Source organism: Aspergillus pseudonomiae (genome assembly GCF_009193645.1).
Source record: "Aspergillus pseudonomiae strain CBS 119388 unplaced genomic scaffold BDV37scaffold_88, whole genome shotgun sequence".
Taxonomy (NCBI): Eukaryota; Fungi; Ascomycota; class Eurotiomycetes; order Eurotiales; family Aspergillaceae; genus Aspergillus; species Aspergillus pseudonomiae.
This window is the reverse complement of record NW_022476080.1, coordinates 57,998-81,610: the sequence shown is the minus strand read 5'-3', so window position 1 is coordinate 81,610 and position 23,613 is coordinate 57,998. Positions and strand designations below refer to the sequence as shown.

At 50.3% G+C, this 23,613-nt stretch overlaps 9 protein-coding genes across 9 annotated transcripts; 6 read left to right on the top strand and 3 right to left on the bottom strand.

Moving 5' to 3' along the window:
• Positions 1 to 32: 32 nt before the first annotated feature.
• BDV37DRAFT_287180 (uncharacterized protein) lies at positions 33 to 1,295 on the bottom strand (the record flags this gene model as incomplete). Its single annotated transcript, XM_032088067.1, has 1 exon — positions 33 to 1,295. The coding sequence occupies one exon, from the start codon at positions 1,293 to 1,295 to the stop codon at positions 33 to 35; it is 1,263 nt and encodes a 420-aa protein (XP_031937181.1).
• Positions 1,267 to 3,256, top strand: BDV37DRAFT_259277 (putative proline-rich, actin-associated protein Vrp1). Its single transcript, XM_032083120.1, has 3 exons — positions 1,267 to 1,296; positions 1,477 to 1,777; positions 1,832 to 3,256. The coding sequence occupies exons 2-3, from the start codon at positions 1,655 to 1,657 to the stop codon at positions 3,089 to 3,091; spliced, it is 1,383 nt and encodes a 460-aa protein (XP_031937180.1). The 5' UTR covers positions 1,267 to 1,296; positions 1,477 to 1,654; the 3' UTR covers positions 3,092 to 3,256.
• A 2,752-nt stretch (positions 3,257 to 6,008) lies between these two features.
• On the top strand, positions 6,009 to 7,902 carry BDV37DRAFT_297317 (uncharacterized protein; the record flags this gene model as incomplete). Its single annotated transcript, XM_032090304.1, has 1 exon — positions 6,009 to 7,902. One exon carries the CDS (start codon positions 6,009 to 6,011, stop codon positions 7,212 to 7,214), a length of 1,206 nt encoding a protein of 401 aa, XP_031937179.1. The 3' UTR covers positions 7,215 to 7,902.
• Position 7,903: 1 nt separating this feature from the next.
• On the bottom strand, positions 7,904 to 9,868 carry BDV37DRAFT_219655 (protein ERV29). Its single transcript, XM_032080137.1, has 5 exons — positions 9,318 to 9,868; positions 9,071 to 9,183; positions 8,495 to 8,988; positions 8,378 to 8,442; positions 7,904 to 8,314 (listed from the first exon to the last, which is right to left on the bottom strand). Exons 1-5 carry the CDS (start codon positions 9,482 to 9,484, stop codon positions 8,242 to 8,244), a joined length of 912 nt encoding a protein of 303 aa, XP_031937178.1. The 5' UTR covers positions 9,485 to 9,868; the 3' UTR covers positions 7,904 to 8,241.
• Positions 9,869 to 10,639: 771 nt separating this feature from the next.
• Positions 10,640 to 12,407, bottom strand: BDV37DRAFT_219681 (uncharacterized protein). The gene is made up of 2 exons (XM_032080138.1): positions 12,197 to 12,407; positions 10,640 to 12,130 (listed from the first exon to the last, which is right to left on the bottom strand). The coding sequence occupies exon 2, from the start codon at positions 12,120 to 12,122 to the stop codon at positions 10,917 to 10,919; it is 1,206 nt and encodes a 401-aa protein (XP_031937177.1). The 5' UTR covers positions 12,123 to 12,130; positions 12,197 to 12,407; the 3' UTR covers positions 10,640 to 10,916.
• A 2,207-nt stretch (positions 12,408 to 14,614) lies between these two features.
• Positions 14,615 to 16,387, top strand: BDV37DRAFT_259258 (putative nucleoside hydrolase). The gene is made up of 6 exons (XM_032083119.1): positions 14,615 to 14,693; positions 14,765 to 14,868; positions 14,918 to 15,087; positions 15,147 to 15,181; positions 15,238 to 15,534; positions 15,593 to 16,387. Exons 1-6 carry the CDS (start codon positions 14,658 to 14,660, stop codon positions 16,214 to 16,216), a joined length of 1,266 nt encoding a protein of 421 aa, XP_031937176.1. The 5' UTR covers positions 14,615 to 14,657; the 3' UTR covers positions 16,217 to 16,387.
• A 1,195-nt stretch (positions 16,388 to 17,582) lies between these two features.
• On the top strand, positions 17,583 to 17,905 carry BDV37DRAFT_287173 (uncharacterized protein; the record flags this gene model as incomplete). Its single annotated transcript, XM_032088065.1, has 2 exons — positions 17,583 to 17,816; positions 17,879 to 17,905. The coding sequence occupies 2 exons, from the start codon at positions 17,583 to 17,585 to the stop codon at positions 17,903 to 17,905; spliced, it is 261 nt and encodes an 86-aa protein (XP_031937175.1).
• Positions 17,906 to 19,034: 1,129 nt separating this feature from the next.
• Positions 19,035 to 20,635, top strand: BDV37DRAFT_219600 (basic helix-loop-helix domain-containing protein). Its single transcript, XM_032080136.1, has 2 exons — positions 19,035 to 19,762; positions 19,823 to 20,635. Exons 1-2 carry the CDS (start codon positions 19,166 to 19,168, stop codon positions 20,399 to 20,401), a joined length of 1,176 nt encoding a protein of 391 aa, XP_031937174.1. The 5' UTR covers positions 19,035 to 19,165; the 3' UTR covers positions 20,402 to 20,635.
• Positions 20,636 to 22,473: 1,838 nt separating this feature from the next.
• Positions 22,474 to 22,815, top strand: BDV37DRAFT_287171 (uncharacterized protein; the record flags this gene model as incomplete). The annotated part of the gene is made up of 1 exon (XM_032088064.1): positions 22,474 to 22,815. The coding sequence occupies one exon, from the start codon at positions 22,474 to 22,476 to the stop codon at positions 22,813 to 22,815; it is 342 nt and encodes a 113-aa protein (XP_031937173.1).
• Between the last annotated feature and the right edge of the window lie 798 nt (positions 22,816 to 23,613).

Here is a 23,613-nt window from a genome sequence, read left to right as displayed (position 1 = left end):
CAGTAGCCCAAGCATGTACGCCCGTGGGATGCTTATTGCATGCCAGGCATCAAGTCTGTCTTGTCTAGAATCATTCCTCTCATGCCAATAAACTCCCGGAGGTTTTCCCACTCCTCTCCCTCTTCCTCGCCACGCATGTAAATATCCTTAAATCCCCACTGAAGTGCGACTCTGTCCAAAGCGGCTCGTTCCTCTTCCCGCAGCCAACGATGCCGCAATGGGACACCAGGCAACCATGTTACCCGCTCCATCTGATCATTGGCCGTGGTGATAGCCAGGATACCCACTGATGATACACCTCCCACGTATGCAAGACTTGCAGCGAATGCAATGCCTGTAGCCGTGCCGGGATCCATGGTATTCTGGAGGGTTGCAGCCCAGGATGCAATGGCATAGCAAGCAGCCGGTGCAGCAGCCAGCCCACCAAGCGGCACGGCCGCTTTCTTAAAGACCTTCGCGCGGGAGAACGCGGGAGCGCAGAACGTATTATCGATGATCGCAAGAACGAGAGACAGGTTCCGCTGCTCGATAGCGACATCTAGAGCCATGTTGGCGAGCTCGGTGGGGATAGCACTGTTAATGTCTTTGGGATTCGCCTTGTGGAACTTAACGGGGGAGCTATTCTCCTCCGGGACCGGCTTGTGGGCATATAGATGAAATATCTCTGGAAAGTGTCCGGCACGCTTGAGTAAACACTGAACTTTGGTGTAGCAGGCCAGTGCTTCCGGGGAAATAAACACCTTCTCATCCGTCAGCAGCTCGTAGGTGATCTCGGAGAGAGCACTGGCTAGTCGTGGGTCCGCAATCTTCGGTGATTTGGCGCGTTTCTTCGCAGCGCTCTTTTCTTCTAGGTCAAGCAGGTTGGAGATCTCATTATCCCCTTTCTTTGTTGTGTCTTGCTCTTGGTGTGAAAGGGCTTCTGCGATCTCTTCACATCTCTGAAGGAGCCCCACAATTGCCTCGTTGGAGGGCACAGAATCCAATTGTCGGAGCTCGGCTGAATCGTGTGATATCCGTCGCAAGACATCTTCTAGATCTCGGGGCGTAGTTGTCTCGGGTGTGGTCGACACAAATCTAGAGGATATAATTTGTGTAGTAGTCCAATGGCCTTTCAAGCTCTTCCTGGCCTTCCATAGCCTCACGTCTCTGTTCGAGATGGTTGGTCCGATTGATGCAAAAGATCGCGTGAACGAGGTTCGTTGCCGGGGAGCCGGGGATGCGGAGGAGCGGCAGAATTGACATATCAGGGGTTGAGGCCTTGAGGCTCTTTGACCCCTTAAAGCAATGCCTTTCATGGTGAGCAGTGAAAGTCCTTTTGGCGTTGTTCTCCAGGCCGTTGAGTACAGATACGAGGACTGGCAGTCTGCCATTTGCGACACAAGGCGGAGTCTTACTGCCGCTGCAGCACCGCCACTAACTCTGGACGCTCTCCACTATTGGGCAACTTAACTGATCCCATTCGCTTTGCTCCATCAGGCTACATTGTCTTCTCTCCATTCCAACGGACGTCATCTTTCTCCCTGAAAGAAGCGTCAAATGATCCCCTCGATTCCAGCGGATTGATCCCTCGCGATCGCTTTTCCCCCGTGATTACCGACTTCACCTCTTTCTCCCTCAACGTTCGAAGCTATACTCTACCTTTTCTATCAACAAAATGCCTCCTCCTCCTCCTCCACCACCTCCACCGCCGCCGCCCGGTGGCATGGGAGGGCCCCCTCCCCCTCCCCCTCCAGGAGCTCTCCCGAGTAGGCCATCAGGCGCGGAAGCGAAAGGCCGGGTAAGCTTATATGTTTGAAATAATGCCTGACAGACAAACTAATCTATTTGGTAGGGTGCCCTTCTCTCGGATATCCATAAAGGTGCACGACTTAAGAAAACCGTAACCAATGACAGATCAGCGCCTCAGCTTGCCGGGGGAGGCGCGAAATCATCTGGTCCTCCTATTGCAGGTGCACCGCCCGTTCCAACCATGCCGAAACTCCCGGGTTCGGCACCACCGGTACCCGGGCAAGCAGTGAACAGACTACGAAGTGATAGCGGAGCTGGTTCAGGGGGGGACAGTGGTGCGGCTTTACCACCAGCTCCACAGCTGGGAGGTCTCTTTGCTGGAGGTATGCCCAAGCTACGCAGCCGAGGAGGAGTTGATACTGGAGCCAATCGAGATTCGCCATATCGATCTGAATCACAAGGCTCGTCGGCACCGAAACCTCCAGTGTCGCCTGCTCCGAAGCCTCCAGGAGCTCGTCCTCCTCCACTGCCTTCTTCAGAGTCTCCTCCCGCCCCTCCTGTTAACTCATTGGTTGCTGGTCTAAAGAAGCCTCCCCCAAGGCCCGCCTCGCGGCCATCATCTACTGTCTCAAGTGCATCGGCCAGGTCGGCGTCAGATGTTCCACCACCTCGCGCACCACCACCGTTACCAGGCTCAGCGAAGCCACCTCCACCACCTCCCGTGTCCTCTAGGAAACCATCAACTCCAGCCCCACCTCCTCCTGCACCCCCTTCTACAAGTCCAGCTGCACCACCTCCACCTCCACCTACAGCCCGACCGCCTCCCCCAGCGCCTGCACGATCTACCCCTCCACCACCACCGCCTCCTGCAGCCTCAGCACCGCAACCACCTAACGGAACCGCTGCTGCATCAATAGCTGTCCAAGCAGCGAGGAACGCTTTTGGGCACAGTCAGCAGACACCGTCAGCCCCGCCTCCGCCCCCACCCGCTTCATCCGCGCCTTCAGCGCCCCCTCCACCTCCTCCGAGTGCTCCTCCGAGTGCTCCCCCAAGTGCCCCTCCGAGTGCCCCTCCGAGCCAGCCACCATCACGCCCGTTATCCCACGAGCCTCCAGCTAGTCACATCCCGGATCGATCCACATTAGATCCAAGCGCTTACACCCTGAGCAACGGCGGGCCGTCATCAGGGTCAAGCCCTCTAGGCTCAGCAGCGCACGGGGTGATCCGGGTAGAAGATGTTCGGTTCAAGTTCCAGAGCGAAGGTTTATTCCCCAAGCCTCGGCCTTTTGTAGGAGGCCCCAGACGATACCGTGCTGGACGAGGCAGCAGCGTGCCATTGGATTTGAGCGCATTGAGTGGCTAGGGTATTGTTTTAGATAACAAACAGACTTGAGGCTTATCCAACTGCTTTGTGACTTCAAGTTGCACTTTGTCATCGGGGTAGTCAATAGGCAATGCAACGAAAGCTTCTTCTTTTGACTTAGGCTTTTATTTCATGTACAATTAGATACGTACATTTCAATAAATGGACGTTTTATTATTTTTGTCTTTGTTTCCAATGCTTTCCAAGTAAAAAAGTAAATATGAGGGGCAACACATCGCGACGTCATTCGAGCTATTGAATGTTTTCCGTAAAGAGAGAGGGTCATGGGTTGTCACGTGATAGGCTAATCGTATCGAAGTGTCTGGACGGAGGAGAAAGAACAAACTCATTGTTGCGACCACTGCTGTGCTGGTTCACCATAATTTGCCCAATCGTCTCGGATAGCATGTTATCTTAATCTACTTTAAATGGGCTTCTAACCGCAACATTTAACGAGGCCGGAGAGCAGCAGCCCGAATTCCCTACACGCGTCCACCACTGGTTCTGCACAGCAACGTCGGCGAGAGAGTGCTACAATTCGATAGACTTTAACCCCCTCCGAAACTAATTGGAGCCAAAGACTTCCTTAACTCCCGACTACGTTCTATCGGCTTACCTTTTCCGGCGGTCTCGGGTCGTGAACGATAGCTTCAGCAAGCTCTCATCGCCTTTCCAGAGCGCCAGTCCGGTTCGGACGTATTCGCGCACGAGTACGCACGTCGTTCCCACCCGTTTACCTCAGGGAATCCTATAGCGCATCATCATGTCTCTCCACTCATATATTAATAGTAAGTTATCCAATGACCGGTGGATCCCAACATTATGCCAGACCGTGCTAACGCCGCGTTCCGTAAAAGAAAAAGTCCTGGTTCTGACTGTTGACGGGCGGACTCTTCTGGGGACGCTCCTTTCCACGGATCAGTTGACTAACCTGGTTCTCCTGGATACCATCGAACGAATCATCCGCACCCCCGATGATCCCGAGCCGAGCTCTCAGATCGAGCACGGTCTGTACCTGATCCGAGGCGATAACGTGGTAGCATGCGGCGAAGTGGACGAGAAGATCGATGGCGAGATCGACTGGGCCAAGGTTAAAGGCGAGGTGGTCAAGGGGACCAAGAACGCATGAGCCCTGATTTTGTACCGGCTCCGATGCGAACTTTCTTGCTCCAGGACGAACCACCTCCCTTTTGCATGAGAGTGACGTTGGATGATCGAAACGTGGCATGGTGGTTAGGTTGGACTAGACCTTTTGTGATAGATCTTATTTCTTTTTTCTTATTTCTTCATGGCTGAGGGTGCAACAGTCCATCAAAGCCTCACGTACCGAGCGCTTCTTGCGCACCGTGTCACGCGGAGGGGTTCCGCCATGGGCATTCTGCGTGGCGGTGATACAGATTTGGATTGCTATCGTGGTGTATTCTGCGACCATGGTGGGGCTCAGAATGGGCAGCAGCTTTTTTTTTTATTTAAAAAAAAAATGCGATCTTAGGTCAAAAATACTGGCGCTACGGCTCCTGAGGTTTTACTTGGTGACATCAGGAGAAAAAAGGGGCAGGGGATGAAAAGGGAGAGGGAGGCAGGAAGAGAGAGAGCGAGAGAGAGAGAGAGATGAAAGTGGATGGGATCGCAACAAGGGAGACAGCAAGTACATTGTTTTCAGGATGGTCGGTCCTCGACAACGGAGTACACAGGCAAGAATCTGAGGGAGTGGATGATGATGAATCATGGATCTCAACAATGTATACCTCTGTATACCTATGTATGCGCATTGCAATGTCCGCACGCTGATTGGGGGCGAGTGGAACCCAATCTGATGTCCTATGCAGAGAATGCAGTGGCCTTTCCTAGCTGATGAATGAATGACATGAATCTGCGTTAAAATGGACTGATTGAGCGTGGTTGTCGTGTTGAAGGCTTGGCGAGAATTTGGAGAGTCGCGCCGTCTTTCGTTCCGGGCGTAGGCAACCAGATACTAACTACTCACTCCCACTGATAACTCCCACTAACGCTGGCCGGCGTCAACTAGATTGGACCTTGCGTTTCACCAAGAATTTCAACCGTCAATCGCTTGCGGACACATTGTGCGGTATGCAATTGGTTTCGCTGCCCAATTGTTTATTATTATTTTTAACCTGCGTCTCAAAGTGAGGGGTTGAGAAGTCTTATCCGCATCAATCGTTTTTCTTGGGTTTCTTTTCCACTCCGCCACAATCCGAACATCGACCCGAGTGGAGAAGGATATAAGGACTGAGAGAATACGGAGTACGACCACCACAGTAAACAAATGATCCTCTCCGCGAGATCGTCGACACAGACGTTCAACTAACTACTCCTAGACAACTCCCAGACAATCTGGTAGCGCCGTTTCTCCTCTGCCGCGCGCCCCGCCCCTGCCAAGTGCAACATCGCCCAACCATCTCTCGCCCGTCTGGCGTTCCCCTGACCCTCTCTCTCTCTCTCTCTCTTACTCCTCCTTTCTCCTTCTCTCTCTCTCTCTCTCTCTCTATCGCTCTTCCTCATTGTCTAGTCTGTTGTTATTGCTGTTGTTCTTTTATTCTATTTTTTTTTTTTGTCGTCGTCCTTTGTTCTATTCCTCCAATTGTTTTCGGTGTCGCTGTCCCACGTATACTTTTGGATTTGCCCGTTACGTTGGTGCTACTTCAAGTTCTTTCTCCAACGTTGTAGGTCGCTGGGCGATCTCCGTTTTAAACTGTCTCCCCCGTCCCACCCGCTATCAAACTAGACGCCCTTCATGTTGCTGTCAGCGACACGACAAACATCGAGACATATTTACCGGTGCCCTCGGGCCTCTCTGTTCTCGTGAGTGCCATACGTTTTGGCCAGTGTCGCTATCAGTTGACCTGCGAATCTTCCTCACCGCTCCCAACCTCCCTCCAACCTCCCCAGCTCAACCATGTGGCTGTGGCGAGGCGCTCAGTCGGCAGTCTTCTACTATGCCACCTGTACACCATGTGCCGAGAAAGTCGATCGTCGAAAACGCATGAAGGAAGCCGAAGCCGCTCGATCCCGTCGCGAAAAGGAGAAGAACGAAGAGATCATCGCCGACCAACCTCGGCCGTTCCCCCAACCAACCGCCTTCAGCACCAATGCCGGATGGGCGGAGGAAATTGCGTTAGGCCCCGGCCCCCCAGCAAGAAGAGGTGGCAACCGGTCTGCGCATCGTCGCACGGATAGTTGGAACACGGATGGAATCTCCGCAACCTCCTGTCAGGATGTACGTGCGTCGCAAAAGAAGGACAAGAGTAGTCTGATGCAGCCGATTGAGGAACGGTGGAACCGCATGCGATATCAGCGCGAAGACGAGCCGTTATGGGGTGAAGAAGTGGAGGTGAAGGGCTCGTCGGTTGGATTATCAGGTAGCGGGAAAGCGAATGCCCACGAACCCAGCAAATACTATATCGCACGGGTGCCTCCAGTCAACGATCTCCATCCGCCTATCGTCAGTGGACCCAAGTCTAGGGCCGAGACACGATGGATGCTGCAACCTGTACCTAGCGCTAGGGTAATGGCCGGAAAAGATCGTTTCCCTACCCAGAAGAGTAGTACCAGCGACCCCTCCTTAACCCACGAAAAGAGTACCAACAAAACCTCCGATCGAACCCCACTACCTCCCTTATCTACCCAGAATGTGGAAAAGAAACCCGCCAGAGTTCGTCCTCCGTTCGCCCACCTTGACGATGATGATGACGATGACGACGATGATCCTCGACCTCTGAGGACGCCTGAACCCAAGGATAGCCGCGAATACAGATCACCCTCCTCCTTAACATACGGGCGTGATGAGTCTAATGTTGTCATAGCGTCGTCTCTACGGTCACGGTCAGATTCGTCTTCGTTAGCTTCGATTGACTCCGATGACATAGAATCCCCAAGGGTTTCGATACAGTCCCCGCAGACACCGATATCCCGACCGATGTCTAAGGAAGCCGATGACGGTAGCAAACTGTTCCGACCGCATGTGTCGAAGACATTATCTAACCTGCATCGGGAGGACAAGAAAGTTGAATTATTGCATTTGGAGATTTCCGACCCCCATGAGGAAGTCGGATTCGGTGATCTGGAACAGATACGGCCGTGGCGCTGGAGCATGGACATATAGCGGTAGTATCCGATTCCTCAAAGCAACTTTCTAGCCTTGATTCTGTTTCTTCCTCGAATTCTGATCTCAGACACTCCGATACACCTTGATACCTGGTTTTTCTCGGCGTTAACAGCAGACAAAAGCGATCGTTCCGTTCTTTATCATCCTATCGATTCTCTATGCATTGGAGCAACCAGTTACCCCGAAGAAGTCCCGTTGTTATGTGCATGGCAGGACCACCAGAAACGAACAAGATTACTAAAGACTTTCCGTGACTGTTGTTTTATCCGTTGTCTCCATAACATACAGTACCTATACATACATACCATCCCTGCAAAATTCCATCCATCCGTTCATTCCCAGCGCAGATTACCTTCTCTAGTTTCAAACGCATTTTCTTTCTCCGTTGTCTGAATTGTTCTTTGACCTTTGTTCTCAACTATGCATTTGTCCTGAAGCCCCATCCTCATGTTCCATGTATAATATCTTTTAATATCATTTAATACATGTTTTTCGCGATTGCCTGCGTTGTAACGATTTAATTTTATCTTCCTGGGTGTTTGTTGGTCATTATAATGATATGGTATAAATCATGAATCTTTCAATGTTGAGCTGTATCTTGATAGTAGATGAATTGGAATGGTCTATACTGAGTACTCCGAAATCTCCATAGGCCTCCTATAATGAAAAGACCTGGTTACGTCATGCGGTTTGGAAAAAAGGAAAAACGCGTATGATTTGAGGTATATTGTGAGTGAGCAAATGATGGGTTGTAGCCAATATATCACGAGCTTATAGCCAGTACACAATGATTGAACTATATGTGGGGAAACAGATTCCGGAACAATGCTGAGAAGATGAACGTGAAAAAAACGGATCATATAATGATAGAGATAGAGATGCTTTCGGTAGCCCATAAGAAACATGTCATGAGTACGTAGCACACATGCGCATCCACTCAGTGGCCCATTTGAATTTTGTTTTTTGTTTTTTCTGTCTTTCTGCCTTTCTCGCTCCCCATTTTCCGCGTTCAGTTGAGCCCGGTTTAGTAGACCTTCTTCTTCTCGTCCATACTCAATTGGCCGGGGCCCATGTTGACCAGAAGCAAGAGACCACCGCTAGAGGAAACGGTTAGTGACTGCGGTTCACATTAAGGCGAGACAGGGATAAGTGCAACTTACACAATAGACAGGATCTGGAAGAAATCGTACTTGGCGAAATCCTTGTGGGGGTGGTGAGGGTGGAGCTAAGAAGCCATTAGTAACTAGATATACTCATGTCATTAAAGGTATACATACGGTCCAGAAGTTGTTGACCAAAATGTTGAAGACGCTCAGCAACACCACCAGGATGATTGCGCTCCACTTGGCCTTGAATCCCACAATGACCATAACGCATGCGACGAGGCCGAACAAGCTGACCAGAATGCGCCAGAAGCTCCACTGGCCGGAGAAGACAAATCCGACGAAGAGGAAGATGAGCAGGACACGACCAGCAAACTGAACGTACATCTTGCGGTCCTTCTCATCAAGCTGGGGCAAACCAGCCGGAACGAACTTCTTGCGGACCCATGAGTCGGAGAGAACCATGAGGAGACCGCCAATAACACTCAGGTTGCGGAGGAAGAAGTTGAGGTCGAAGATGAGTCCATATCCGAGACCCTGGGTGACGACGACACCCAACAGGCCGGCGACGGCGATTTCAGTGTGTTTGCGAGCAATAACCAGGAATGAGCATATCGACATAGCGAGTACATTAAAAATGAGGAAGGTGTGTGTGATGCCCCACGGAACTGAAGATGGTTAGCCCGGAGGCACTAGGGCTCACTGTGCAGCAATGATCACCGTTGCTGTGAGTGGCAAGAGCAAGCTTACTTTTACGGTATTCCCGCAGGTAGAGGAGCTGGTCGCTCCATTGTGTAATGATTCGCAAACTGTCCTCAATGAAAGTGACAACGATCAGGAAACGGCCAATGGCTGGTAGATACCTGTGGACCGAAGACACCGTGTTAGCGGTGCGAGTCCAAACTATTATTCTGATAGTTGCTTGTATTTCCCTTGTAGTTCGCTGGGAAAACAACGGAATGAATTGAAAAAGAAAAGGTTCGAAGAGACCACATACGGTTTGACGGGATCTGCCAACGTGTCCAACCAATCTTCAATCTTGCTAGTCTGTTCCCGAATGGCATCCAAGGGGCTAGGGTCACTTGTAGCCTCTGCGCGACCAGGTCCGCCGAAGGGATTTTGGTGACCGAGATTGTATCCCGCGGTGCCGCGGATTTGCGCCATAGCGGAAATTGTTGTTTACTGGGAGAAGTTCGACCAAGTAGGAGGAGTATGAGAGAGGTACCGAGAATAGGAACCTCGGGAACTAGCCACGAGGGGTTGGTAAATAAGAAATAAGGAAAGGGTGTATTAGAGGATGAAAATAAGTGACAATCAGAATAGACGAAATTCCCACGAAAGAAGAGGACAAGAAGACGGGAGGGAAAGGAAGAGTAAATAGCAGAGAAGACCGAAAGAACGAATGATGCGAAAGAGAAGAGGACAAAACAACAAGTTGCATCCGTTGGTTCGTTGCCCGTGACTTTTACGGCGGCCCTGCAGTTCAGGCCACGATGACCGGAACTCGCTGCTAGTCCCGGTGAGGCATGGTTGCCAAGCCATCTCAAGGGGTTCTCTGACGACATATGCAGAACAAGAAGATCCCACACTGCCTCCTGCAATTATAGTCTCTCTTCAAGAACAACCATTCTATTTTTAAAACCCGTCACAACTTTGAGTACTCGAAGTCAGCCTTTCGTTTCGTTGTAGGCTACTTCCCATGGCAGATCGTTCGTTGTACCCCCGACTACCCGACTACAAAGTAAGTACATACATGAGAGATACCACACGGATCCCCACTGCACATCACGGACTATATGATCGTCATTCCCAAATTGGCCCATTCTTTGCCGGATTAAGAACTACGATGGATCCAAAACAAATATATCAGCAAAAAAAAAAAAAAGCGGAGAACGCATTAAATCCCAGATCCAGGGAACAATAAACACCGCACTCAAAAGTAAATCAGGAAATAGTAAATGCAACGAACCCAAGACCATCCCGGCACAAAGAAAAGGCCAGGTGGCTTTTGCGGGGACAAACCCTTGCGGATCTTGATCCATGCTCCCCCATCAAGGCCTCCACTGTCGTATTCCATGCAAAATGCCGGGGCCCTCAACGCAGGGGCATTGGACCAAGCAAAGGAATGAAGGTCTAGTCCACAAACAAAGCAATCGGGAAAGGATATAATAAGTAATAAGCTTGGTATTGTTGCGCAAACCCGAGATCCGGTCATAGATCAAACGTCTTTTCGTCCATAATTATCGATCAGATAACAAAATGTGTTATAAAACAAAACAAGAATTCGAAATTCCGAGCAGTACACAAATAAGAGAAGGAGAAAAAATAAAAAATAAAATATTACACGGCTCTATTTTTTTAGGGGGTTTTTCTTGGTTTTGGGTGGTTGAGGCTGATGTTCCCTGTGCTGACATCGCAGAAGAAATCACACCTCGCCGGCTGCGTGGTGCATTTTTAGTGTGATAAAAGACCCCGAACGCCGAAGCCATGAATAATACATACAGTGAAATCGAAAAGATTTCCATGAGAAAAAAATTCCCGAAAGATACACCTAAACCATGTACCTTTTCAGTTCTTTAAGAAGCTCCAAGGCTGCTCAAGCAGCCCAATCGGAGTCGAGAGGATGTCCCTTCTTTCCGGAGCGGAGGACATCAGGAAGGTAGGTAGGAGTGATCTTCACCTTGGGCTCAACAGGTGCAGGTGCAGGTGCGACCGGGGTAGGCTGGTCTTCAACAGCGCTGACTTCGCTGTCATCGGTTTTGACGCCCTTCTTCTTGATCTTCTTGCTAGCCACGGTGGTCCACTGGTCCTCACCGTTCCCTGCGCCGAGAATGCGCATCTGCTCCTCTTCAGATGGGAGACCCTGATCCCATTCCTTGGAGGATGCAGCAGCGGACGAGTTTTCAGGTTCGAATGTGTCTAACAGTTCAACCTTAGGGGCCGGAGCAGTCTTGTGAGTGCCGTTGGTAACATTGCCATTGGTAACCTTGTTCGCGCTCTGAGTCTGCCAGGCATTAGGTTGGGCAGCTGGCTTGGACTTGGCAGCTTCACGGCGCTCAGATTCGCGAGCGGTGTGGAGCTGCTTCTCCAGCAATTTACGTCTCTCCTCCTCAGCTTCCTGGACCTGCTGCTTCCGGGCTTCGTTCTTCAGGCGCTGTTGGCGTTGCTTCTTGGTTTCAACCTGCTTGAAGGATTGAGGCTTCTGCTTCTTCTTCTGGGAATCCGATTCCAAAGAGCCCGTCACACGGAGAACTGACGCTGCTGGGGCAGGAGCCTCAAGCATGTCAGAAACGTATCCAGCAGCAGACGCACTGGCATTAACCTTAGGGGATCCAGCTGGAGAGAGGTCATCATCGGCCTCGGCTCCGGTAGTGGATGAGGCACGAGTAGAGACGCGGGAGGCAGATCGCTCGTTGTTGCTAGCGGCGGGCTGACTGGACGTTCCCTTCTTGTTCTTCTTCTTTTGAGCCTTGTCCTTGTTGCTTTCCTTAAGGGGAGCACCGTTCTTCACAGCGGCAAAGCGCTTGGCCATCTCTTTCTTGTCGATTTCCTCATCCGCCACATCAGCCTCCTCGATCTTGGGAGTCTGCACTGGCTTTTCCTCTGCTTTAGCGGGGGCAGGAGACGGTTCCGGAGACTTCTTCGTCTTCTTCTTGGGTTTCTTCGCGCCCACCGCGTTCTCGGCCTTCTCCACGATAGGTTTTATGGGGGCTTTAGTTTTGGGGACAGGGCCATTGTAGTACCAGCCCAGGCCACCTGCTACCACGAGCAGAATAGCCCAACTGAGGTAAGGATTCATCATCGTCAAAACTATATCCACTTTGCGTTAGTCAATGATCAATGGTGACTTGATAACTCTTGCGGGGCTAAGCATACGATCAATATGTATTCTTGAGAAAACGTAGCAAAATCGTGATCGGAGAGTCAAACAAGATACGTTCCAAATGATAATCAAGATTCGTCTTTGCGACAGAAGTCCACGCGCGTAATGGAGCTGGGCGCAAAATGTGATTGCAAGAATCCGATGCAGATAGCTGCAAAAGGGGCGGGAAAAGAAAAGGTAAGGGGGAAAGTGGAAACAAGTAGCAAGCGATCTCTCGCGGGTCGTTAATTCAGCTTCAAATCATTAGGCTGGGAAATGACGACACAATGGGTGGTTGGAATACAAGGGGAAAGCCAAATGTCAACTTTCTCCGAAAGGCCAGATTGCGTCGCAGCGCGGATCCCGGTTGATGAATTGCTGTAGCTCTTGTCTGCAGCAAGTCAGGCACTTCTTTGGAAGGCTATTTGAATGATCTCAAGGTGCTTCAGCTCTTTGTGGGTAGCCAGACCGAGGCTGGGACGATGTCGAGTGCGCTTCGAGGGCGTTGGGAGGCGAAAAAAGCGGGAATCAACCAAGGAACATCGAACCGCCTAGCAACCTCAACCAAACCGTGGAGGAGGAATTGACAATGGGGCGGGACGAATTGCGGTCGGACGAAAATGGAGGGGGGTGAGGGAAAGAGAAAGATATAGGGGAGGGTGAAGGGGAAAGGAGGAGGTGAAGGAGGACGAGTGGTAGAAGAGGACACGCTTGAGATGAAGGGGTGACCTTTCTTACTAGCGGTCATCCGGCAGTGAATTTAATTACCTACTGGCGAATATTAGTTCAATGGTCTGCGCGCCAACACCCGCACCTCCATCTGTTTTTCTCCACTTCCACCGAGTCTGATAGGAGCACCATCCAGTGCTGATTTACTTGGTCATGGTACATCTTGATCATGTTGGTGGCGTTTTGACAAGGGTGGTGTCTGGGTTGTCTCCTCTATCTGTCTTTTTCTAAGAAATCCTCTTTTCTCCTCCCCTTCTCCTTTCATTGGGAGCATGATTCAACCGTCCGCACCGACACTAATGACCCAATTGGGGTCAGCAAAGGATTCTTATCCAGCTAGCGAACGGAGCTAAGAGTTTCCAGAAACAATTGGTCATAAAACAGGAGAATGGAGATAGTATCAATTACTACATATTACCTCCATCACCAGGGGCAAATTGCCCTGCGCGGGGAGAGATCTTCAACCAATCCCCATTCAATCCCTGTCGATGGACGTCTAGACAAAAGTTTGACGGCGGATTCTTGTGTGCACGAATAATGTTTAGCGACTCATGTCCATTGCTGCTTCACTGCCTCCATGCATGCATGTAATTGGTGGTATTCACATTACGCTGCAGATGACGCCCACTGAAAGAAAGCGGAGAAATATTACCGTACAGGCCGGTATTCACAATGAGTACTAGGAGTATTAGTACGGACTCTTAGAGTCCTCAGACGAAGCACCTGTGTAGGTAATGTATGTATGGTACGGTACGTGCCAACTCGGGAACAGGCCACATCGCCTCAATTCCGGTGTTTACCCGTTTCTCAATATCATTCTTACGCTTAGATTCAAGACAAAGGAGAGGAATTCAGTTCAGCGCTTCAACAAATAAATCCCTTGCAAGGGACCAACCATTCATGCCACACTGAAAGAGTCATCCCAACCTCATGCATATTGGGTCTGTACATACAAGGAGCCACGAGGCTTCCTTGAGTCCGCAGCATCTTTCTTACTGAGACTGAGTAGACAGCTCGGTTGCCTGCTTAGAGTGAGTAAATGTAACGTCGTCCAACCCTCCTGCGGGAGGACCATGGGGAACTTGACAAATAGCACGTTGAGGAACCGCTAATAGTCCCGATGGCTGTCGCTAGCCGACCTGGAGGCTTGGGGACCGTGGAGTTGTGTACGTCTCTGAACCCCCCTTGGGTGACAAAAGTTCCCTGGCCATTAGAGAATATTTCTCCAAGCAGATTCATACCGTGGTAATTCTGTATTCGGTGTTTCCTCTGCGGGTTTCAAAACTAAAGCATCACGAGCTTCCAGAAGTTGGACTAACCAAACCTGGTTTGGCCTACTGTTGTCCACCCTTCACGGCATCGTTCCGAGTCGTCAGGTGGAGGTATGCCTAGATAGTCGATAGATAGATAAACAAGTAGTACTAGAAGTAGGATACTCGTAGACTATGGCAATGCTTCTTGAATTCCGAAGTGTTGGAATCTTCGTTCGATACACTAAATACAGTCACATCAACATTGTCCAGTAATGTTCTACTACTTACTACTAGTATTGTACCTGAGTGCCTGGCAAGGCCTTGGTCAATGACTAATGGTGGAGAACCAGTGATAACGAAAGCCAAGACCATCCCACTTTGGCTCCAAATCAACTTTCTCCGCTATAAAGTCAGTATTGACAATTTTTGTTCACAATATTCTATAATTTTCGTGTCGCAGTCACGGTTGGTCTAGAAGATATAAGCTTAGATCATGGCACCTAAGAAGATCATCATTGATACTGACCCGGTACGTGAGATATATATGTTTCTCTGCTGCCCGTACCCCGCTGAGCAAAGTACTGATTTGTAGTTTCGAAGGGGATCGATGATATCCTCGGTCTTCTACTCGCCTTGTCTGCAACACCAGAGGAGGTTGAAGTCCTGCTGATATCCTTGACCTTCGGTAATATTGAAGTGAGAAGGTAAGTACTATTGTGCAGGCATCTTACCGATCAACACTGAGACGAGTAGCTGTCTTCGCAATGTCGTCTCGATGTTCCATATCCTTGAACGAGAGATGCAATGGCGTCGGGAGCAGGGCCGTCCTGAAGGGTTTGGTGCCCTGCGCGCCGCCCCGCCTGTCGTTGCGGTTGGTGCTGAGGATCCCCTAGAGGATCAAAAGATGCTGGCGGACTATTTCCGTACGTTTCTCGGTCATCTCAATTTGCTGGGTGATTTTTGCCAGGCTGACTTCTTGTAGATGGAACCGATGGTCTGGGAGGAATCCATGCCAGCGTATGTTAGCGTGCTACTTCCAATCTCGCGAGAGCCTTACTGATTGAAGTCGCCAGCACCCCCATCTGACTCCTAAGGAGACTTGGGAGCATCTCTTTGATCCTTCCGCGGATCCAGTTGAAGTCGAACCCGTCCCGAAGGGCACCTCCTCACGCCCGTCATTCATCCCATCCAAGCGTCGGGCACATGAGGAGATACTCCGTGTGTTGCGTGAAAACGACCCAGACACCGTCACTCTGGTGGCAGTTGGACCTCTGACCAACCTCGCGTTGGCCTCTGCAGCTGATCCGGAGACATTCCTGCGTGTCAAGGAAGTGGTGGTGATGGGCGGAGCTGTCAACGAACCCGGAAATGTAAGGACACTTTTTCCGTGAGACAAAGTCGGTCACCAGAGATTAACACTGCACACAGGTAACACCGGCCGCTGAATTCAACGCCTATGCCGACGCATTTGCAGCTGCACGGGTCTATGCTTTGACATCCCCTTCACCCAGAACCACTACCCCAACCAACTCAAGTCTACCAGAGTACCCCGCCAATCTCAGCAAGCAGCTCACCCTGCGCATTTTCCCGCTGGACATCACGCTCCGCCACGGCGTCTCGCGCGGCCTGTTCCGTGAGAAAGTCACTCCGCACCTGGAGAAAGGCTCGCCGTTGGCCGAGTGGGTGTCGGCCTTCATGGCCCACACTTTCCGCACGGTCGAGAGTCTGCATACGGGCCGGGTGGGCGATGATGTCGAGCTCAGTTTGCATGACCCCGTCTGCGTGTGGTATGCCATTACCGCAGATGATGACCGGTGGAAGCCCACCGCGACCTCGCCGGAGGATATCCGGATTGAGACCACTGGACAGTGGACCCGGGGTCTGTGTGTCGTTGACCGACGAAACAGACACCGCATCGAAGGCGACGAGGAACACTCCAGCGATCATGGCCTCTGGTTGAGCTCGAGAGCCGGAAACCGTGTCTGGAGGATGGATGCTTCGCCGGTCGAGAATAATTTCGGGGCTGTCCTCCTTGAGCGGTTGTTCAGTTGAAGTGGCTGTAGTGTTTGAAGAAGGCTAGAATGTAGATACGATTATATATATACCGTACGTACGATGATAGAATGGAAGTATATATCTGTTGCCTGAGAAACTCCATGGATACGAGATAGGCTTGTCGTAATCTCTCGCATGCAGGCCATTACCCCTCCCCCCCTCCTCCGCCCCCCAGGGACTATGTGAAGTCAAACAACAGATAAACAACAAGAATGCTTGATGAGAAGGAGAAGAAAAAACAAAAACATACAACAGGAGGGATTCGCTGGTGGTCACCCACCCAACTACTAACCTCCCGGCGTGTGGCTTAAGTACGGCTGAGCGGACGGGAAGCCCTGTTCTCCACACCCTATGGTCGTATGTATTGAACAATAATAAAGATAAAAATTATATAGCATGCTTGACACATATTCGAGAGAAATAGTCTTAGTCTCCGTTCAATTGTTGACCGGAATGTTACTGATGATACTTCAATAGGCGTAGCAATTAAGCTTTGGTGACAGCTTTGCAGCCGCCACAAATTCTTGCCTGAAACCCACATCGTCCATGACAACAAACCAAGACGGTAAAGTGGGTTTCTCGTCGTATACTTGGTAGAGGCTTGTCTCGAAGCTTCAATGTCAAGATGGAATGCAAGGACTGAAGTCTAGACTAGCTGAAGTTATTCTCGGTCCAAGCTTTCGAGAGGCTTGGATAATAAATCTCTCTCTCTCTCTCTCTCTCTCTCTCTCTCTCTCTCTCTCCCCCCCCTGTCATCTGGGAAGAGTATGCGATTTCAGAAAAGTGTCGGTGTGTGATGTTGATGCGGTAAACCATGGAATATGACATACTGCATACCTGATCGTTCGTGAACTATCAGGCCGAACTTGGTTCCTTAATGGTAGCAATGCCTTGAGCTGCTGTCCGTCAGTGGACGGCAGTCATTGACATTCCATGCCCCAGTTAGATATACCGAGTGGCGTTCTGGGCCTGTAGGGCGTTGACAAGCGGACAACTCGAACTAATATAATGTCCCGATTGGTCAGAAGATACGCAGCACACTACCAACTTTGTGCCCACCTTGGAAGGCGAAGCGCCCAAGAATGATATCAATGCCATAGGTGGTCACCTACATCGATGAGAGAATCTGGCAAATAGTACAGGAATGCGGAGGGATTGATGGGAAGCCAGGTGGGGGATACGTTTGTTTATAGAAAGCTTACCTTTGGGGAAAGGAAGGTCTATATAAGGAGAGTTGCGGAGAGGTATTGTACGGTACTTGCGATACCTACCTGAATATTGATTTGGAGGACGAAGAATAAATCCATCAGACAAAACACATCTAGGCAGCTGCTTTCGACTTCCCGGGTCCCCAACATCTACAATGAACAAGCAAAGCCTCCTCAACGCACTCATTGGCGTCCTCAATTCGACCTCCATTCTTCGCACGGGGGTTCAAGAGCCCAGCACTACTGACAGCACGAGTCTCCATGCGACGCCGACCAACGGGACACTGAGTACCGGCGGGATGTCAAATTGCACTCAGGCCTGCGCGCTAGGTGGCCTGGCTTGTGTAGTAGCCCTCCCTAGTGAAGCGAACTTCTGGTACGTGGCTTTGGTTTGCTTTTAAAAGCGCACTATATTTCGCGCAATGTGAGACGATCGCTAACAGTGGCAAAGCTGGGACTCATATTCCGGGTGTATTAAGCGTTGTTAGCCAATGGCAGAAGGATCGGGGGTGGATTGGCAATATCCCAAGCGCAGTGGCTCCCTGTAAAGTTCTCCGGAAGGATTGGAGAAGATCCACTGGTTGGATGGAGGGTGCGCACGTGCTTTGATGCCCGTCTGGACGGGCGATTCGCCATAGGACTACTACTAGTACTACCTAAGTAGGTTCCTTGGGGGATCATCCATGAGCGATAGGGGTACAGCAACAGAGAACTAGGGCTACAGGGGATTGTGCGATTTGGATTCCATAATATGTGATGTAATATACATGGATAGGGTGGAGCGTCCTTGGTTGGATTGATCCCACTTCGTCTCTTGTTGATGTCGTACTGGAAGTGGAAAGGAGAAAGAGGACACATGCCATGCAGATGTATGTATGGACATCAGGATGTCTGCGGTGCGACTAGTGGTAACCGTCGGAATTGGATAGTTTAACTTCAGGGACGTTTAAAGTGGTAGTACCAATCAGCATGTCCATTCCACCCTCATGGCTCCGTTCCCAAGAGGAGCAGAGGGAGGGGTTGTTGCAAATGGAAGGATCACTGCACTGAAACCAGGGAGTAAGAAGAGTGAAGCTGAGCACGAGCCCCAAAGCGATAGGAGAGTTGGCTCTGGCCAGCCCAAGTCTCGTGCCCCCCTTCCCGTGATCCCCTACGACCCCTGCCCAATCAGAGAGGGAAATGGTACCGCGTGGGCTCTCCAAGCACGCGACACCAGTCCCAGAGGTCAACCTAAAGCAACAGCTTCCCTCGATCCCCAATTCCCAGTCCCGTCGATCATCCAGCTGCTGGTCGTTCTATCGCCGCAATCCCACTCCCTTCAAACGTTCTCTGCCCTTTTCTGCACTCAAATATCCTTTCCGGCTCTTTCCCGTTGCTCTCCACCATGCCGGTGCCTTTCCTTGGATCCGTTCATCCAATTTATTCGTGCTCTGTTCCTTCGGGGTAACCTCTCCCATGTACCTTTTGAGGAGATAAACCCTCCCTGCTCGCTCTTATCTACCCCTTTGCCTGCTGATTCCTCGTCTTACCTACCTGTCCGTCCTTCACGCACTGCATTGTCCACTCCACGTCTCTTTATCACTCAGACGAGACCCCCGGTCCTGTCCTACCTAGTCCTACTATAGTCCTACTATACTGGTCTAGTCCTCAGTTCTGTCTCAGTTCCTCCTTTTCTCTTTCAAGGTGAAGTGTCATCAGACCTTCTTGGAGACATTCCCACTTCCTCTGAACATAAGAGATGTCACGTTCTCGTCTACCACCCACTCCGGCAATGTCGGGAGAGTTGATAGTCAAGGACCAAGTGCCCGTGGATGCTGTCGACTCATTTGCATTGCCGCCAGCTGCTATGAGTCCAGCCAAGATGGAAAGTGCCAGTCGCAGGTCATCCAAGTCGGACCAGTCGGCGTATTTTCCGGCTTCCCCAACTTCTCCAGATCTCAATATGAGACGCGGTGCAAACCCTCCCCGTCAAACGGGTATCAAACGACCACTAGAAGACTTTGACCTCCCACCCCCTCCCACTCGCACCCGCAAAATCATCCAAATGAAGCCCAAGACACAGACTCAAGGCCAAACCAAGCCAGCACCCACCATTAATAAGCCCTCCAAGGAAAGTGGCAAAAGCACCTCCAACAATAACAATACGCCTCCTGCCGCTTCCAAGAAGAAACAGCCAAGTGCTACGAGCGCTGCCGGTCGAAAGATTGCTCGCAAGACGGCGCATAGCTTGATTGAACGGCGAAGGAGGTCTAAGATGAATGAAGAATTTGCAACCCTGAAAGACATGATCCCGGCTTGTAGGGGTCAGGATATGCACAAGCTTGCCATTTTGCAGGTTGGTAATCACTCGCATTACATATCCTAATTTGGTTAACTAATGGGTCTTGGACTCTAGGCAAGCATCGACTACGTCAATTACCTAGAGCAATGTATACATGATCTTAAAACTGCGGGGGACAGTCAAACGACGGTTCCCCAACGCATGCCACCTGCTCCTCCCTCGCCGTCGTCACCCGAGGTGCTAGGAGAAGTTGCCGGCAGTACATACTCGGCTTCCGTATCTCCCGACATACTTCCCAGTGGATGTCCTACCAACGTAACCTCACCGGCGTTTTCGCCTCGCAGTCGTATCCCCTCAACGGGCACAGCTATAGATTTCTCTTCAATCCTACCGAGTCCAGCGTTGGGCCCGACCCACCCTTGCGATGGCGCTCTACGGTCGTCCCGTGGATCCTGGGCAGCAACATCTACCAATCCCTCACCGGTGCTCCAGCCGCAGATTCGGCATGCGTCTTCAGCAGAGATGGACCATGAAGCATCGGCGGCACTGCTCATGTTGAATCGGGATTGTCGCGGCAGTGTAGGCTCGCCGCATGAAGAGCATGCTAAGCCTATCCCGGAAGATCGTCAGTACTCCTTGCAAGACACTCAAAGAAAGATCGGAATGAGTGTCAAAGATTTATTAATTTCGTAGAGGTTGACTCGCAGAATCGGCGGCTTCGGCCTGATATGTATTAGAGGAATCCGTATCTGGCAAGAAAAGTTCCTTCTGCGTTTTAATTAACTATTCTCCAAAGTGTACGGGGTCCTGTTTTGCATCGGACGACTAGAAATGATTAATGCCATATAATGTGTATCAAGTGATGAGTGCGGTGGTATAACTGTATGCTTATGACTGCGATTATTTCTCAGATCCAGCGCACATTTCGAGTCGGGCCAGATCCATTGCTAGGTAGGAGCTTTGACCGTAGTATAAGAATAAATCCGCCATGGAGTGGAGTCTAGTGACAGACATAGGAAAGAGAAAAGGACTGTTTACAAGCTATAAGGCTGGGTAGTATTACTACTACTACAAGCAGTAGTATACATACTCATGCCACTGCAACCTGAATATACAGCGGACCAAAATCCTATCCCAAAGTCAATCGACCCGGACTTCCAATGAAGAGACGGCGATTGTGCACGCATGTTTGCCTTCCCAAAGGAGTTACACACTTCCCAAGGATCGGATTGACCACGACTGGTAGGATGCATGTTGAGTCTTCTGACTTTCACTATCCAATCAGAAGATTTGCCGCGTTCCCGACGCACCCTCCCTCGGAGATGTTAATTAAATCGCAGGGTCATTCTAGACACCCATGGAGGGCCGTTCGTTACATACCCCGCACTCGGAAATTCTTCTCTGCTTTCTAGACGTGTTCCAGGCCTTTCTAGCATGACCATTTGGAGATCAAATGGTCTGCAAATTCAAGAGGGAAGGATTACCGAAGAAGATAAAACATCAGAACCAAATACTCGTATGTACCCGTGAACAAAAGTTTGATGGGTGAATGATAGAATCTGACTCCACTTTCGGTTAAGATGACGTTTGTGTACTACGAAGTGAAAGAAAAAAAAAAAAAAAAAAAAAAAAAAAAAAAAAAAAAAAAAAAAAAAAAAAAAAAAAAAAAAAAAAAAAAAAAAAAAAAAAAGTTAAGATACTCTACGATACATCTCTCTTCTTCCTTATCTTCTATCGGTTTCATAACTGATGGCCAGACCACTACTTCTAATATAACAGTTGCCTGTGTCCTGTACAACTCAAATTGTATTATTGTAGTCAGAGGCAAGTCATACTATAATTAGCCCCCATTGTGTGAACCCCATGACGGTGATCACTACCACGCCAAGACATCCTTCATGCACCGTGTATCCTTATCCGATTGCGGACGGGTCCTTCGTAATGACGGCGGCTTACCATACGCAGTGCTTAACTGGTAGAGCAAGTCAACCTTACTTCATTCAACGCCACCCTCTTCGGCTGGCTGTGTGGAACATGCAGAAGGAAACCAGGCACATTAAGCTGCGCGACACAACTGTGATGATTCGTGTACTGAATCAACTGGGGCTGTGCCACGTGATCGTGTGTGGACGTTGTTACTCTTGTCCTTCAGCCAAATCACCCCCAAAGTCTTGGTTCGAGTCCATTCCTGATGATCGACATGGTGATGGATCGACTAGTAACAAGCGGGGATGTCCAAGTCATCCAATGATGTTATAGCTCTCTGAGCACCATCCGGCTATTATCGCAGCAACAATCATACCCCAAGTAACACCTTGTGGTGGAACTGCAAAGCCGCAGTGAATTGTCTCCTGGTCAAGATCGTCCGGGAAATCGACACAGTGAAGGCAAAGTCAATGTCAACGATCACCAGAACTTTACTTTAACTGCCAAGTCGATGGCAGACCAGTTTGCAAATCCCTGGGTGTCACTCTCCACATCTTCTCGGCATGCTACGAACTAGTATCTCCTCGGAGCCGCTGCATTGGGAAGTCGCCCTGCGCAAGGTTTAGAGCGAAAGAGTCCCCGCACCTCCCATTGCTCTTGCGGCGGGATTCACGTCTCGCCCAAAGTTACTAGGTGAGCCCCTCCAGTGGACCCGCCAACATATATATTACACCCTCAAGCCTTCCTCACCACCCCCCCTTTTTCTTGCTGCTCTGCTTGAGTTATGAACATTGCCAACCTCTCCACTCTACGATTTCCGGTCTCATCTAATCGTCAGGATGTCCAACAAATTCCGTTCCCAACAACGCAAGAAGAACGCTCGGTCTATCGCCTCTGAGGACCCCTGGCGGGTTGAGACGCCGTTCGGCCCGCCTCGCATTTCACACATACACTTCCCCGAGGGTGGCATCCGGCGAATCCGCAACACTCTACATAAGCTGTCACCTTCAGCACGCGCAGAGAGGGAACTCTTGAGGCAGAAGAACCGTTACAAGATTCCCTTGACGGAAAGAAACGTCGACACGTTCGTCACGGAACAGCAGTTCACCGAAGCCTGTTACCCCGAGAAGCATAGCAACGAGTTGCATGTCTCCGCGTGGCTTGAGCGACTGGCATATTGACAGCCTTCCGATGATCGACGACACTTTCGCCTTACCCTCGATTCTTATTAGCTCTTGTCGTCGACATGCTTTATTGGAACGACTCGACCTCTACCCAAAAGTCGGTATTGATCATCAGTCGCTTACGCGTCGGGGACCGGGAATGCCATGGGAAATTCCTCCCAAAAGTCTCAGTTGGGAAATGCATGGTATGGTGTTAAGGGGCTATGTTCCAGTGGAGTTCGAAATCTATCCTTGGCATCAACGTCACTGCACTGGGCGCGGCCGCCAAGTCATGCACAGTGCTGCAAGTCTTACTGTGCGAGACCAACATCCTGCCTCCCACAAGGCAGTCTTTTCAGCAAGAAGCCCGGCCCAAGCATACCCGCGAGAGGTCCCGCGTTCGATCCGCGGCTCAGGCCGCGTCTTTTATTATTTTCTTCCCTACCTTCATTTCTTGCTCCCTATATGCTTCTATCTTTATTATTACCTTACTTTTCCTCTTCTTTACACTTTGATTTGTTAGCCGATACCCGCTGCATGGATGGAGTTCCAACTGTAGACAGTTACTTTCCTACTAATTAATAGCACTTGTTCAATTTTGGTTGTTTGTTGCCTGAATGGTCATTGAATAGAGGAGCATATCTCACCGCAAAGAGATATATACATATATACATTTATATATACATAGCCGCTTGTGTACATCACTCATGCTGCCCTGGCAGAATATGCAGTAAAAAGCTGCCACAGCATGCAGGAATATGCAGCAGCGTCCACATTAAGCCGCCTTAGGCAAAGTCCAAGGCCCCGGGTCAGGTC